The sequence below is a fragment of the Carassius auratus genome, chromosome 11 (assembly GCF_003368295.1).
Source record: "Carassius auratus strain Wakin chromosome 11, ASM336829v1, whole genome shotgun sequence".
NCBI lineage: Eukaryota > Metazoa > Chordata > Actinopteri > Cypriniformes > Cyprinidae > Carassius > Carassius auratus.
Genome location: NC_039253.1, coordinates 17,200,367 through 17,217,090, shown reverse-complemented (window position 1 = coordinate 17,217,090; position 16,724 = coordinate 17,200,367). Strand labels below are relative to the sequence as shown.

The following is a 16,724-nucleotide window of genomic DNA, read 5'->3' as shown; positions in this document are numbered from 1 at the left end:
TAATGGTGGCTTGATGGCGACACCATATTTCAGCACACATTCGCTTCCCCCTTCTGGCTGTGATACGAGGGCTGGAAAGGGTTCAGATGCTTTAGGAAAACCAGACACGCCTGCTGGAGTAGAAACTAAGATGGTGTTGTGGTCTGGAGGGTCTTTCAAAAGGACCACAAGGGGAAAAAAAGTGGAAGACCGAGAGGCTGAGATACAGAGGGACGCGTTCCAAGAGGCTTGAGTGCTGGAGCCCTCAGCTGAGGTTGGGTATAGGCCAACCTTCGCTTTTTGGTAAGAGAATATTTCAATTTGTAGTAAGAAGGTCTCGTAAAATGGTAAGTTTAGACTGTACACAAGCGCTTTGTATGCTGGGATAAGGTTAGCTGTAATGAATCATGGTAGATTGGCGCCGGTTTAAAGGAATCGTTCACTCAAATAATTCTGTCATCATTTACTCCAAACCACTAACTTTATTCACTGAAAAACTCATATCTTCAGGGATGAAAAAATAAATAAAAAAATGACGAATGGACATATGTTATTAAATCATACAGCATTTTTGCCAGAATTTTTTTTTTTTTAATTGAATAATAACGTAGTAGTCTATGAAATTACTTGGAACACTGAGCCCAAAGCCATATGGACCAAATTTAAATGTAATTTTCTGTCCTTTCCTTTTCATATGGAAAAGAGCACCTGGGACATTCTGCAAAACATCTTCTTTTGTGTTCCCTGGACATAAGAAAGTGATACGGGGTTGGAAGGACATGAGGGGGAGTAAATGATTGTCACAGACCTCGTCTTGAGTTAAAAATCACAGACAAGCAAAAGAACCCAATGACTTTGGTGGGAAAATTCTATCCGGACCAACTGATCGGTTGGACTTACTGGTTGAGGAAAGCGAACAGGTATCGCATGATAACCAGGGTGTTGCTGGGTAGAGACAGCAGGAATTTGCGGATGTGGACAGCTCTGTCCTGGAGGTTCTCCATGGCTGGAAAAACAACATGAACAAGAAACGAGTTTATTTAGGACAAAAGCTTCTCCGTTGTCTAATCTGGTCTGCAGTGCGCACGTGTACCGTGGGTGTAGAAAATAAAGCAGACACTCACAGACACAGGACATTAGGTCATGGAAGACTTCCTTAGGAAAGAGGGCGTTCTCCAGGCCTCTGAAGTAGAGCTTTAACACTCCAGCAATGGAATCCATATCGTGATCGTTTTGGTCCCCAGCCAGCGGGTCCTCACCTGAGACACAAGTAAGAACCCTTTAAGAACGCAGACGTGATTCGAAATAGATAAAACAAGACTCAGCATATGAGCGTCCAGAGAGACTCACCTCTTTCAAAGGCGTTCTTAATATCATTGACTTCAACTTGAGAACCAGACACCCTGAATATGCCCTCGTGATGGAGACCTGTACAAACACAGACATGACGTTATGGACAGAGAACCGACAGGAAGTGTCGTACTGGTTTACTCTGGCACTTGAAGTGTTTGGACTTCATAGCAGATACTGATATAAGCCTAACTATCTCAACCAAGCTGGGTCGACTGAATCTTCAGCATCATGGCAAAAATATATCAATAAATAAAAATAAACGTTTAATTGTTAGTTTGTCTGAGTTCAACGTGATTTGAATAAAATAAATAAATAAATTAATAATTAAAAATCAATTTTTTTATATTTTTATAAATAAATAATTTTGAAATGTGTGATAAAATGCTAAATGTAAATAAAAAATATCTATCTATCTATACCCACATATAATACAATTAAAAAACACATCATGTTAAAAGTGGCAGATTTACAAACTACAAAGTTGCTGATTTAAAAACTGAAATAAAAACTTAATACAAAAGGTTTTCTTTTTCAGCTATTCCATAACAGTACTTTATTTTATTTCTCAAAAAAAAAAAAAAAAAAAAAGAAATCAGAGAACAGTTCTTAAAATAACCCTTTTTAAGTGTGAAGAACATTTTACAATTGTAAAAAATAATAACAATAATAATAAAAAAAAAAAACCACACACTATAAAGAAGTTTTTGTGTAATGTAATTGTTCCATGAATGTTGAAGGTTTTTCATTAAAATTACGACACTTATGAGCCAGTTTTTTTTTTCTTTTTCTTCGGGTGAATCATTTCAAAAGAGATTGTTGTTGTTTATATTATGAATTACTGAATGAGTCAGAGCAGTTACTAAAGTATCTGACTCATTTGTCTATCAGACAGATACATATTTGGGAGTTTCCACCCCATTTGACCAATCCGTGACTTCACCGTGATTTTTCTAGTCCATCCAATCTCTGAATAAGGATTTAAACTAAATGTTCTAAAAATGAGAAGTAATTTTTCTAGGCTATCAAATACTTTTAACAGAGCACAACCAGAAAAAAAAGTTTAATTAACTTATCAATTCCATTAACTTTTGGAAATCACTAAATTCCTTGATATATCAGATTTTCCATGACACAAGTAATAAGTGGTATATAAAAATAAATAAAGCTGGGATTAAATTGAGTTGAATCCTTTAGTTAAAAAAAAAAAAAAACCTTGGATAGTGCCAGAGGAATCAAAGTTGTATATACTGTGTGATAGAAAAATAGATGAAGCAGAACAGAACACTTTGTTCATTTCATCAGGGAAAGAGAGAGAGAGCTCACCGTGTCGACTGATGAAGCGAATACAGCTCTCCACCATCAAGGGAATGATTTGGCTGGACTCCTAAAAGAAGAAGAAGAAGAAGAAAAAAATGAACTAAATATGAAGGAGAAAATATGCAGGTCTGGTTTGAAGGTTCAAGGGGGTTCTCTGCAGCACAGGAAACCTTTCTGAACAAGGGTCTCTGTTTCTCGGCAGAGTACTTTAATAATAATAATATTTGTAAAGGGAGGCAGGCATCAGACAGATTTAGGAGGGATGAAAAAGCAGCACAGTTTGAGCCATGGGGGACTAGGGCAATGGTTGCTAGGAGACCGCTTCTCTCCACAGCTTCCTTTTGTTTATTTGGGTAAGCAGGAAAAGGCTAAGCGAAGCAGAATTTGAGCCAGGTCTAGCCTGAACTTTACAGCTCAGAGTCCAGCTCACAAAGTCTCGTACATACTTATAGGAGTATAAATCATCAGTTGGATTTTTTTCCCCAAATAAATCTTTTATTTCTCAAATCGTTTGTTTTCTAGTCACATAACACTGCTCTTATATCATTATCCCTCACTAGAGGGCGACATGAACATTAGGGTGGTTAAATGAGGCGCTGCGGTGGGTCTTCTTTGTTCGCCCATACTGTAGGGTGGCAAACCCCTCTAGGGTTTAGGTTGTAGGACGTGCACACTAAATTTATCTCACTGGCCCATTTTACAAATGTATCCCTCTGCCATCTGCCCAATGCACTGCTTTATTACTGTTATATGACTTATCCAAAAGAGACATACACAACACAAAAACCCATTTACAGCTAAATAAATATTCAAAGACAGTAAACATGCAAATACACATCACACGTCACATGTAAGTAGGGTTGGGAGTGTTAATTCCAAAATGATTTTTAAAGCATTTCAATGAAATTTTTCAACCTCACTGACAAATTCTGGCCAAAGATCCTGCATAAAAGTTTTAATAAGATATATCTTCTCTGTTCTGCCAGAAGAAATAGAATAAACGTGGATTATGTATACAGGAGAATGACCTCATTGAACTCTGTGTCCTTGTTGTTGTTTAATTATAGAAATATTCATAATATAATAAACAATAATAATTAAAATAAATAAATAGTATGAATACTATTTATTAAATAAATAAACAGTATTCATACTATTTATTTATTTTGATATAATTTTTATTTCATGAATTGAATTTATTTATTTTAGATTAATTAATTTTTTTTTTATGGGTTGGCTGGGGAGAGACTGAAAATCTACAAAGCATTGTCTCGGTACAAATAATCGCTGTCATTCCAGCTAAATTAATTACATAAAAAGAAAAATAATTAATGATTAATAATAACCTAATATCAGTGACTTTTACTCTGAGTAAATAAAAGGCCACATCAGAATGAGCATATACTAAATAAAACAAACAAAAAAGGAAAACAAATGCATGAAATAAATAAATAATAAATTACATCAATATAAATAAATGCATGCACAAACAAACACAAACACAAACAAACATACAACCCATACATAAAAAATAGTGCACATCTTGTTTGCTGTAGCAGTTATTATATGACAAACTATGTCCTGAGCGAACACATTTCCTTTGAATATAAAGTGAACAGCTAACACCTTTTTGCACTTGACGTTTAAAATAAGTTTTATTTGTTTGCACAAAGCATCAGCACACTATTTTATGACATATATGCCAATCCACTGTTTTCCCAGCACTGCACACCACTGTGATGGTTTGTCCTGAATATTGATTTCAATAACAATAACTGATTATGGTCTTTAGTGGATTGATCCAGAATCAATTCGGAGTCAGTTCTACCAGTGAATGGTGATAATTACCTGTTTCCGAACAGTGGAGTTCCTCCGTCCGCTGATGGACACAAGCAAGAGAGCGATGGAAAGAAAAAGAGAAAGCTCTGTCATTACGATGGATCATTTTCCCTCTAATTTCCCTCCACATTCAATTTACAAACTGCCTGTGGCCATTAGACCAGTAGAAATCACCCTCCTGAGAAGGGTCATATTTTAATACACTGGCCTTAAACACAAACACACACACACACGCGCTCAGAAAGGCTTTCAGTAGTGTTAGTTGTGAAAGCGTTTGTTTGGTCTCTTCTGTGAACTCTTGTTTAAAGGTTCATTCCCATTTCCGTACTCCATTATAACTGTAGAGTAAATTACCTACTCCTGGCGTCAATAAATAAATCAGCAGATGTGAATAAAAGATGAATGTGTCTAGACAAGATATTCATCTATAAATGGCCCTGAGACATCTGCACGTGCACCAAGTTATTTCTTGAGTGTAAATGTTTGCATCTTGTTTGGTTTTGTTGGCTTTCCCACAGCGCTCACCTGGCAAGGCAGTAGTCGGTCTTCTGACCTGAATGGAGAAATAAGAGGAGAAAAAAAAGAAAAAGAGAGAGAAAAACAGTTAGACGGAGGCTGGATGTGTGAGGAAGAGGCCACAGCTGGACACAGTTTCCTTTAGGGAATAACACACTCGTCCCGTTTCTCGTCTTTCACAAGGACCTTCCTGTGGGACGTGACCTCATATCCAAACTTTACCCTCCAAATACATTCAGCGGCATCACAATGTGCTATTTTCCCCATCAAACGTGCAACAGACTTCATTGAGCTGATCATCCAAACCACTTTGTTTCCTTCAATTGGTGCTGGAACATTCTGTCAGTTGTATAATTTTTACATTTAGATTACATTTACCATCATCTAATGCTCATTTAAATTTATCACTATGAATTACTAATAACATTCTCAAAATAATTATACATCTTTCATTCTTTACATTATTAAGTTGAGCACCAAATCAGCATATTAGAATGATATCTGAACGATCATGTGAGACTGAAGACGGGTGTAATGGAGGGGAAAGTTAACATCTACAAAATCACTACTTTAGATCAAAATGAACAGATCATCTCAGCTAGCATGCTTATTTTACGGTAGAGTAATTAACACCGTTGCTCTCTCCATCACACCTAATTATCTCTTCGTTATCCTCTGTGCCATCAGTCTGAATCTCTCAGTTTCACTTCCTGTTCACTGGCAGGCCGAACTGACTGGAGGAATGAACATGGGAGGAAACCCCCGCTGTGCCCTTCTCTTTCTTACACAGACTCATTTTCTTTTTTTTCTTTTTTTTATCATGGCACATGACCTTTGACCTCCACCATCCAGGACTGCCTTGAGTGGATAAGATCATGCTAAGGCACAGAGGACAGCAGTACTGAGCGAAACTGTGCTGTTAAAGCTTCATGCTCTGATGAGACTGATGACATCAGTACCATCCTTAAGCTTACATTTCAAAACTTACTTCATTCAAAAATATTGATTCATTTGGAAACAAAACACATGAATGTCTTAATGAGGGAGTAATATAAATCATTCACTCAACTGATTTGTTCAAATAACGGATTCATTCCAAGATGAAACAAGTGACTGGGTATGTTTACATGCACTATTTTTCATTAATCTGAAAAGAAAATGCATTCTAATTTCAGATTTTGAAAGTTTATCTGAACCTCAAATTTCGCTATACAATTCACATATTCGTTTGCATGTGCAAATTGAATAAATTTTTTTATTAAAATTGAGAAAATAGCTAGTTAGATTTGAGCGTTACATTCATATTTTTATGGAAACTTGTTTCTGCCAATGAATAAAAAAATAAAAAAGGTAATTTCGAGTTTATCATCTCACAATTCAATTTTTTTTTATTGCAATTGCAAGTTAACAGATATTCTATAATATCTACGTAAACTATAACTATAACTATAAAACTATAATACAATAAACTATAATACTCACTTTATAACTCGCAATTCCGAGTTTATATCTCACAATTCTGAGAAGAAATGTCAGAATTGCGAGTTTGTATCATGGATAGAATTGTGAGATAAAAAGTCGTAATTACATTTTAAAAAAATATTATTCAGTAGCGGAAACGAGCTTCCATATATTTCTTGTTTCCTATTGATCAGATTATTTTCTCTACACCACCCTTTCCAAACAAATACATTTTTATTAAGATCAGGCTCAGTTGGATTCATTTAGGTGTTGACAAATTCTTTTCAGTCTGATTGAGTCGTGAATCCAAGTACTGGATAATTTGTTTTCATGTACAGTAAACATATTGTCTTTATAAATTATTCAGCCTGGTTCTCATAAGAGAACCTGGAGATTTGGTTTAGTCCTCACACTGCATATAGCGTGACCCATTAAATGCAACTATAACAAATGAATTAATAATAATTATACTATTATTACATTTTATATAGTTTTTTTATTTTGTATTAAATAATAGTAAATAAACTAAATAATAGTGTGTAATATTATTAAAAATAAAAAAGCAGTCCTAGTATTAAATACAAATGCATTTATTTTATAGTATGATATAATATTTCCCACTACTTTGTTTGCCTCTTTAGGAAGAATTGCTTTATGTATTCCCCAAATTTTAAGTTGCTTTGGAAAAAAGCGCCTGAAAATCAATAAACAAAAGTGTTTTCATCATATTCAAACTTAAAATCAGCAGGCTTTTATTTTGGCATGTTGCTGGCAAGTACAGTAAGTATACGCGCTTCCGGATTTAGCACTCCTGATTAAAGAGCGTCAGTGGATGAATGTCACAGTTTTGCATCGTGCTTTGAAACGGTAGGCATTGCCTAGATTTATGCTTTCAGGTTGAATATAAATCTTATATGGTACTACATTTTGTGATCTAAAATGGTAATTGTGCATTAACAGCTGTCAAACATGTCGGTACGCAAATGCGCTGTCAGTACATATTTACATTACGCATTTTTTTTCCGGCCATGCATGCGGACCTGCGGACCACTTATGTGCACCCCTGTTTATAAAGGATTCGCAATGAATCATTTTCTCAACCAATTCATTCAAAACACTGATTCAGGGCGCTGTGTGTTTCTCTGAGAAGTAGGCCTACAAAGGTGGATTCTGCTTTGACTTTATTCTGAAGTATTTTCACTTGTTAAGCACAAAATAACTGATACTATCATGTCTAAAATATAATTTACTCCAAATTAATGTGTTGCTTATTGAACAAAAGCAATATTACATCCACAGTATCTTATTGATGGCATTAGCTTTCCCATTCAAAATGTGCCCAAACTACAGCTCATAAACCCACATGCATAAGTCACTCGGGAAAGATTACTCACTTTCTCCCAGAGACTTTTGGATCAGGTCATGTTTAGCCTGTAATTTGGTGATGAGGTTCCTGCCCTCCAGAAACTCCTTCAGTTTCTGAAATAGAGAATATAAAAAGTTTCAACTCCAGCACAACTGTTAGAGCATCTCAACACTTATGAACAAACGCTGCTGAGAAATTTCATTTGAATAGCTATTAAGTGAGCAGTATAATCAATCTTCCTTCCTCTTCTCGGCTTTCTGGCAAAGGATCCTTCCTCCACCCCTTTCAATTTGCTGTGTAGTATTGAGACTATACATCTTGTTGGCGTAAACATTAATTTCATATCCACTGGAGCAGAGGGAGGCAATGGATCTATGTGCTCTAATAGCTTATGGCTCTTTGGGGGTGAGAACCCTGACCTGATGGAAACCTGACAGCGGAGAGACAGACAGAGGAGTCAGGAGACGGATGGAGAGAAACCTGAACCGCGGAGGGAATGAGGGAGCTGGGTAGACAGATGCTTACAATTTCATCCATCATATATCACAGCCATACCAGCATTACAGTCATGCAGACTCAGGAAGGATAGCCAACACATGGAGCCATGCACTAGTGCTTTTGGCAGAAAGAGTTACATGGGGAGTTACAGGGAAAGCGGAGAGAGGCAGATAGAGGGGAGGAATACCCCAGGATAGGACCTAATGAAGAGGATGTGATAAAACAGCCTGCACAACATCAAGTGACAAACCTCTGCTTGCTAATCTTGTGCTTCCATTGATCATATGTGTCATGTTACACCAGAGTGAATGGATTCTTACTGTTCTACCTTTTGTACACACTTTTTTTTTTTTTAAAGCAGGTATGTATCAGAAAACCAATTTCTGTATAGACATACAGTATACTTTAAAGTACTGCCTGCAAAAAGCTATCGGACATTTCAACCATTATTGGTCAGAAAAAAAGATAGAGTTTACTGAACACACATTGACAACAGCTGTCACACTATATGGGGCTAAAATGGAAAGAAATGAAAAAAGAACCTGACACACACACACACACCTTTAAACTATTAAATATAAAAATATATTGCACATTTAAAAAAAATACAGAATACCTTTTCTTCAACTGCCACACATATACACATATAAATGTATGTATAAATGTATGTATATATGTATGTGTGTGTGTGTATATATATATATATATATATATATATATATATATATGCACACACACAGAGTTGATTGTATAGAAAATAATATTATTTTGGGAGGTTTTGAACTGGATGTTTGAAACCATCATACAAAAACAACTGATATAAAAAACTGTTTGCTTTTTTTCCCCCTATACTTACTGAGTTGACAACAACATCCCCATGTAACCCCAGTCTCCCTTACAAGGTTACCACAGAGTGCTATTAGTGGCACCCTGGCCATTGCTATTCTGCTGTTGCTGTATGAGTATTTAGTAAATGTGTCTGGAGAACAAACTCCTCTGTAATTTTGTCGAATTACAATAAAACACAATTTCAGTCTTCAAACCAGCTCAGATCAATGAACAGCAGTTAACTGCAGCAGTCTCCTCTAACTGCTGTTTTTTCAGTCAAAGGCTTCTTAAAAGACTCTGACAGAGTAGAAAGGACATTAAGTTGTATCTCAAACACTCAGTCTCTTATCGCTCCCTTCATCACCCGCTTCCTTTCCCATTTCTCTTTCTGCCCTTTCATGCCCTCAGCTACAGATTTCCCACTGTCCAATCCTCCACACCCTTTCTTCAACCCTGTGACCCTGTATAAAACTGATTTCTCTCCTTCTCCATCTCATTTACCGTGAAGTAGAACTGTTCCGTCTCCTGCTGGTTGGCTCGTCTCTTGGCCAGGCTGGGTTTGCTCATGAAAGATTCAGACACAGTGGACTTGACCGACTCCATTGAGTTACTGTGGTGGAAGCAGTCAGTCACATCAAAATCCTCAATGGTCACTATGTCCTGGATGGTCTGTAGAGTGGCCTCCATCGTCTTCTTTACCTGGAGAAGGAGTATGAACATTATAGTTGCTACATTTTGGCAATATTACAACGTACAAAGAACACGAGTGAAATAGAGCAACATAATTTTCTCCTGCTGCAATCACTTGATCAAGATATTTCATTTTACAGTCTGGTGAACTGCATTAAATCATTTTCTTGGTTGTTATTTCGGACTTGTTTTCGATTAAATGCATCCAAACATCCCTTAAAACAAGACAAGGAACAAATTTGCATATGATATTAAGATTTCTTAATGTCTTGAATTCAGTTTGTTTCTCAGACCACTGGCTTATTGATTTGTATATTATTCATGAGAATAACTTCACTGCATTTTGTTAGATTAATATTTTGAAGCAAGAAAAGAGATTAGATTATTAAATAAAAAATGTATACATTCTGGGAAAAAAAAGAATGTTTAAATATGTTTACTGAAAAATGGGTCAATAACACTGATTAAGTAAATTAGTTTTTTCCATTGTCAGAGAAACCATCATTCTGCAAAGTTTTTGTTTTTAATATCACAATCATCTGAGTCAAACATATATTAAATAAAAAATAAACAGAACATGGAGAAAGTTTAATGCTTTATTCAAACACTAAAATTAAAAATAAATAAGACTGTTATATTACTTTCCAAGTCCAACCACTTCTACTAGAAAATAAAAATAAAAAATAAAAATTCCCCCACATTTTCTGTTGATGGATTTCAACATAAATGTTGAATGGTAATGTTAAACGGAGTTACACTCTTATTCATAGCTTAACATTTGATCAAATTAGCCATAATACTTGTAATAGGTTTGATTTAGACAAAAACTGTCTGCCAAATGTACAAATGTAAATAATTCAACTGAATGGAAATCCATGGAGTTAGGAATGTATGTGTAAAGATGAATGCTGAATTGAAGATCATTTTACTCAATCAATGCTTTGATACAAAAAAGTGCACAAAAAAGTTTCAAGTTAAACAGATGTAATATAAACAAAGAATGAATGTTCACACATTTGTTGTGCACATTATATTTGTTGGACCATGTGTACCTCTTCATTCTCTATTTTCAGTGTGGACAGGCGGGACTGTAGCTGCTGGCATCTCTGGATCAGCTCTCCCTGCACGGGCTGCTGGGCACACAATTGACCCACCTGAGGGAGAAAGAGAGAAGCGAGTGCTTAAGAACTACAATATAATGAATGAGAAGTAAAGCAAGTTCATCTCCAGCAGTGATAAAACTGATGTCCCCCATATGCTCTGAAGAACTGAGTAACCTGAGCAAGCCTCTATATGCCTCTCTATCACTCTCTTTCCTACTCTCTCCCTCTCTTTTTTGCACATAGCAGCTGGGGAACATCTGGCTCACTTTGGTCCACCCTCTCCCTGAGGGGTGAGCACACGACATGGCACACGTGCACTGGGGAAAACCAGCTGCTCTGTTCATCACACACATACAAACATCCAGGACCCCTGATGCAAGTTGGCTAATTGCAAAAACATCAGCATAAAGTTCAGCACAGCAGAAAACATTGTTGATTGATTTCACAGAAAAAATGCAGTGCAATTAAAAATGTTAACGTTTATGTTGGGGTGTAGTGTCTAATTTTTTCCAATGCTAAAATACTTCCTTCTATCCCAGTCTCTATAAGTATATAAGTGTCTCTATAAGTTTGACTGACCAATGACAGTGCTTAGAAAACCTGTTTGTTAAAATCATTATTTTTGGTTTGGTGACAATAATGGCACAGGACCCAAACCAAACCAAACCAAACCAAACCAAAACAAAACAAAACAAAACAAAACAAAACAAAACAAAACAACTAATTAACAAACAAATAAATAAAATTAAGAATAAACAAAATTAACGGAATTAACTGGCTGTTTGTAGGTATTAAACACTGATACAAGTGCCAAATAAAGAACACATCTCATCTTCAATAAAATAAAAAAAAAATAAAACCAGAACCAGTTGTGATATTTTAAGACACATAATTCTTTATCTATCAGATAATACTGACAATTTCTGCATGATTCGATATATATATATATATATATATATATATATATATATATATAAATAAAACAGCACCTATAAGGTTAGAAGTAATTTTTTTTTTGTATTAAATAGAGAATAATATAAAACATAAAAACTGGAAAGTCTAAATGACAACCTATAATAATACAGGCCTGCAGCAACTGTGGTCTCTCAGCAGGCATGTCTGTCACTGTGCAACAATCTGATTGAGCAATGCTTCATTCCTCTCGAGGTGTCTGGGTTTGTTTGGACATGCAATGAGACACAGTCTTGCCAGAGTCACACATAACAACAGGACACACAGTCTCAGAGAGACAATGCTGATCGTTGTGTAACACTACCGACTGGTATTTAGCGAAGCTGATTTCTTGATATCATCAAGATGTTTGATATTTTGGAGCAAAAGCACTTGGCATTAATAAAGCTGCACTCAGCTGCCTAAGAATGTCTGTGTGTCATTGTTTACCCACATTGTGAGTCTGTTGTTGGCATATTGCTTGGGGCATGAAAATAATTACCATCACTGCATATTCCAATACTTCATTTCACCACTGTCATGTCATAAGCAATAATAATCACACCAACTGACCATATCACCCATGTGAGACTGGAAGTCGAAGCGCATTGGAGGGCAGAAGACGTTGTTGTAGGTCTCCATGAGCCTCTGCTTGTCTGCGTTGGCCTCCAGGTTCTCCGCAGCGTTCTCAATGGTCTCTAAACCACCGTGCTTGGAAGTCTCCACGTTAAACTCGGCCGAGAGGTAGGTACGCAGTGCACGGTTCAGGCTGGCATGGTAGCCCAGGTCACAGCACTGAAAGAGGAAAAAAGAGGGGTGCATTCTGTTGGTATTTTGAGCTGTGAATGTAAAAGTTATGAATTGAGGAAGGAATTAAAATCCAGAAAAAAAAGTGAAATTGTTTTTATTAGTACAAAAAATGTAATAATTAGTGATAAAATAATAATAAAAGCCATTACTCTGTTAATCCATGCATGATTAAAACAACTAATTAGGATATTAAGTAAAGAACATGTCACATGAAGGTATTTTTTTTTATTTCCTACCATAAATATATAAAAACAAAAATTTTGATTAGTAATATGCATTGCTAAGAACTTTAAAGAACTTTATTTTTTGCTTCCTCAGATTCTAGATTGTCAATTTGTTGCATCTTAGCTAAATATTGTCCGATCCTGACAAACCATGCATCAATGGAAAGCTTATTTGTTCAGGTCCACGGTTCCAAAGTCCACAAAATGTTTTTTGGTCCAGGGTCACAAATATCAAAAGCTTTAAGAAGGAATGTTTGTGATTTAGTAAACATTACTTCATAACAATAGACTAGAAACACATGAAGATTCCTGAACTGGCTCTTTGGAGTGATGAGATAAAGGTGGACTTACATCTATGAGGTCAGACAGATCATGGATGTAGTATTTGAAGACGCAGCTGTTGGTGGCCTCCAGAGCCAGAAGGTACTCATTCCTGGCCTTGCTGGCTTTCAGCTTGTTTTCAGTGTATTTTGTTTGCCGCTAAAAAAAAAAAAAAACAGGAGGATGAGACGATGGTTGAGAAAAGGACAGATATTTTTTTCACAGTTCATAACGAACACAGGCTTTCAATGTCAGTGTTTACTACTGTCACGCAACAAAACATCTTAAACTCAAGCATAAAGTCATAGAAGTATGGGGAAAAACATTGGTTTTAAATTTTTTGTGTAAAAATTATAATAAAAAAAATTATAATAATAAAATATGAGTTTATTTTAACATTTAAAGCCTTTAAAACCCTTTAAAGCAGTGTTAATTTTGACACTAAATTTTAATTTAGTTTTAGTCTTAGTCTTTTGACTATAATTCTTTTTAGTTTTAGTCAAGTTTTAGTCATCTGATTTGTTTTAATTTTAGTCTTATTTTAGTCGACTAAAATTGCTTGGTATTTTAGTCGACTAAAATTGCTTGGTATTTTAGTCGACTAAAATAAGACTAAAATCAATAACAGATTTACTAGACAATTTTTTACAGCTGGTATAGGAAACAAACTTAACCAAAATATATAAAACACAAATTCAACTTTATTTCAACACAACTGTGTCTTTATTTCGATTCAAAAGCTTTTATGCAGCAACAAATACTGTCATGATAATGTAAACAATAACTAGCTGCCAATTGACCATCAATAAAAGAAAAATAACGTTAGGTCCAGGACCTTAAAGCTTACAGCTGAGCTGAACAATAAGTGCATACATTTAAAGTAAATATTTAATAAGTTGGCAGCTAGGTGGATAAAAAAAGTAACAAGATTTTATAAGGTATTCATTTGTCTAGCAATATTGTATGTTTTAAATACTACAATATTGCTAGATTTGTATGTATAATGATAGGATGTGAACATTCATGTTTCACATGACTAATATAGAAATATTTGTGATATTGTCAACAAGTAGAACATTATAAAATATACTAAACATTAGTATTAATCAAATGTATTTATCATGATATTACGTATTAGTATTGTGCTCGCATCTAATTTGAAGAAGGGTTATTTTACAGTACTTTTCAGTTCGTAATATTTAATGCTACAACATCTACGCACTGCACTATTCCAATTTTGCTTAGCTCAATAAACAAAAGAACATCGTTGTAAAATTACATTTGAGAAAATGTCCGGGTGGCTCGTCTGTAAATGTCTTTTCAAATTGGTTGTGTTCTTGCCACGAATGAGCGCTCTGCGTGCTTTACACTTTGTTTTGTTTTGTTCGTCGTCAAACGTGAAGTGAGCTGTGGACATTTTGTCGCTCTTTTAGACAGTAGGGACTTTAAGCAACAGCTGCGAATGGAACGGCTACAGCGACCGGAAGTTTGCCGTCACACCGCTGTAGCCAAGAACGTAAAAGTCACTAAGCAACGGTAAAACAGAACAGCGCAACGCAGCATTAATTCATTTATTGAGATCCAAAAAAATATATAATTTAAAAAAGCAAGAGAAGGATTGCTTTTGGCGTTAAATGACAATCTTTTGTCAGAAGAGGAGTTTTTAATATTGTATGATGTAAATAAGTCTAAAAACATAACATTTATTTACCTAACCTCTCACGTTGTAGCGACTCTGGCAAATCAGCTGTTCTCCCGTAGTAGACCGTTAAATTAGAACGTCAGAAAGTAGCAGTTAAATTCGCGCAGGCGCAATACAACGCCAGAATGGCGTTGCCGTTCCACCAGAGGCTGTTGCTTAAAGTCCCTATCACCTCTTCGAATGCCGACTTCCCGGGAGCTCATAAAAACTGAAAACCTTCGCTTCACGTCTCAATAAGTCAGGCTCTGATTGGTTCTCTTCTCTCATGCAGTCTGTTCTGTTTTGCCGGTTCTTTTGCTCATTCCTCTCATCTCTCCCATCTGCTGATTTGATTTTCGTCACAGTCTATTTTCGTCTCGTCCTTTATTCGTTGACGATAATGTCAATCAATTTAGTCATAGTTTTAGTCTCCATCAGTGCCTTCTATTTTAGTTTTCGTTTCGTTTTCGTCGGCAAAAATATATTCGTGACGAAAATAATGACGAAAATATTTAGTCAACGAAATTAACACTGCTTTAAAGCTTGCATTAAACATAAGCTCATGATGGATGGCATGTTGTTTAACTTCTACTAGCCCTCCCTGAATAGGCTCATGTTAGAGCTGCCACCACAAACTGTACTATATTTCCATCTGTAAATGCTGCTGGGGTGACCACAGGCACTCTCTAGTGGGACACACATAGAGGAGCTGCTGTTGGTCTTGTGGAAACAGAGGTGGCCCTGGAACAACCCAGCGATGATCCCATCAATCATTTGGCAAGCTGATGGTACTGGACAGAGATGGTAACCAGAGGACTCCAGAAGAACAAAGACATGGATTGACAGCAATATCTGGCCCAGACATGCTAATTCCTGCCCCCTGCCCCCATGTCATCTCATTACATCATCAAATGACCTTCTACAACACAGTATATACACTCATAGAGGAGCCATTCACTTGATGGATTAAGCTGCCGTATAGGGCTTAGTATTATTACCCTATCCAATTGGAAATTTCAGGAATTTTGCAGAGTGTATAATCAGACCTTGTTTCACCCAAAGAGTTTATTTTGTGATAATGACCAGCTGATTGTGTTTTATGCTGTTACATTGCTACTTACAAATTAAATATGTAAAATGACAAGAAAAGACTATTGTTAGTCACCAGTAGTGATTTCTTCAACTCTCTTTACATTAATCTTCCATGTAAATGTATATAAAATATAGTTTATAACATATTTAACTTACAATATTTTTTAAATTAAATTAAATTAAATTAAATTAACATGAAAAGCCCTCTGTTGGTTATCTACAGTATTTTATTTTTAATTGTAATGAATATGGAAACACCATTGCTGTACACCTATTTTATTATATTTTGTCACCTCTTTTAATTTCTTTCTTTTTTTTTTATGAATACAGAATGGCGTGCCCAGTCAGAATCAATTATTTCAGAGCTTTGTGTGATAAGCATAGTGTTATTTAGGCATGATAAGCCTGGATTTCGTATCTGACGCATGTTATAAATTAAACCACTGTCAACAGGTCATTAAAGCGGTCGAGGATCAGGTTTAGGACCATCAACACCATCTGGCAGTGACGGCATCCTCTGTATCTCCCTGTGCTCTGCATCTTTCAGCCTCTCTCTCTCTCAACTCCCACTCTATCACCTTTCCCATTTCTGTGAAATCTCCCTCCATCTGTTCATTCTTTTCCTGCCCACGTTCACCTTCCCTCCACATTCTCTGTGTAAACTGTCCAAGAAACTCTGATTTCTCCTTTTTCCT

The 16,724-nt window shown here is 35.9% G+C and overlaps 1 protein-coding gene across 6 annotated transcripts in view; it reads right to left on the bottom strand.

The window, feature by feature from the left end:
• Positions 1–16,724, bottom strand: part of LOC113111230 (SLIT-ROBO Rho GTPase-activating protein 2-like) — a 94,264-nt gene that overhangs the window by 10,715 nt on the left and 66,825 nt on the right. For all 6 annotated transcript variants that reach the window (XM_026275819.1, XM_026275822.1, XM_026275820.1 and 3 more), the window contains 11 exons: positions 13,287–13,415; positions 12,475–12,696; positions 10,900–11,001; positions 9,659–9,856; positions 7,860–7,944; positions 5,014–5,041; positions 4,498–4,528; positions 2,656–2,716; positions 1,330–1,407; positions 1,104–1,238; positions 880–985 (listed from right to left, as the gene is read on the bottom strand). In XM_026275819.1, the coding sequence (XP_026131604.1) occupies positions 880–985; positions 1,104–1,238; positions 1,330–1,407; positions 2,656–2,716; positions 4,498–4,528; positions 5,014–5,041; positions 7,860–7,944; positions 9,659–9,856; positions 10,900–11,001; positions 12,475–12,696; positions 13,287–13,415 (1,175 nt within the window). The remainder of the gene's footprint in view (positions 1–879; positions 986–1,103; positions 1,239–1,329; positions 1,408–2,655; positions 2,717–4,497; positions 4,529–5,013; positions 5,042–7,859; positions 7,945–9,658; positions 9,857–10,899; positions 11,002–12,474; positions 12,697–13,286; positions 13,416–16,724) is intronic.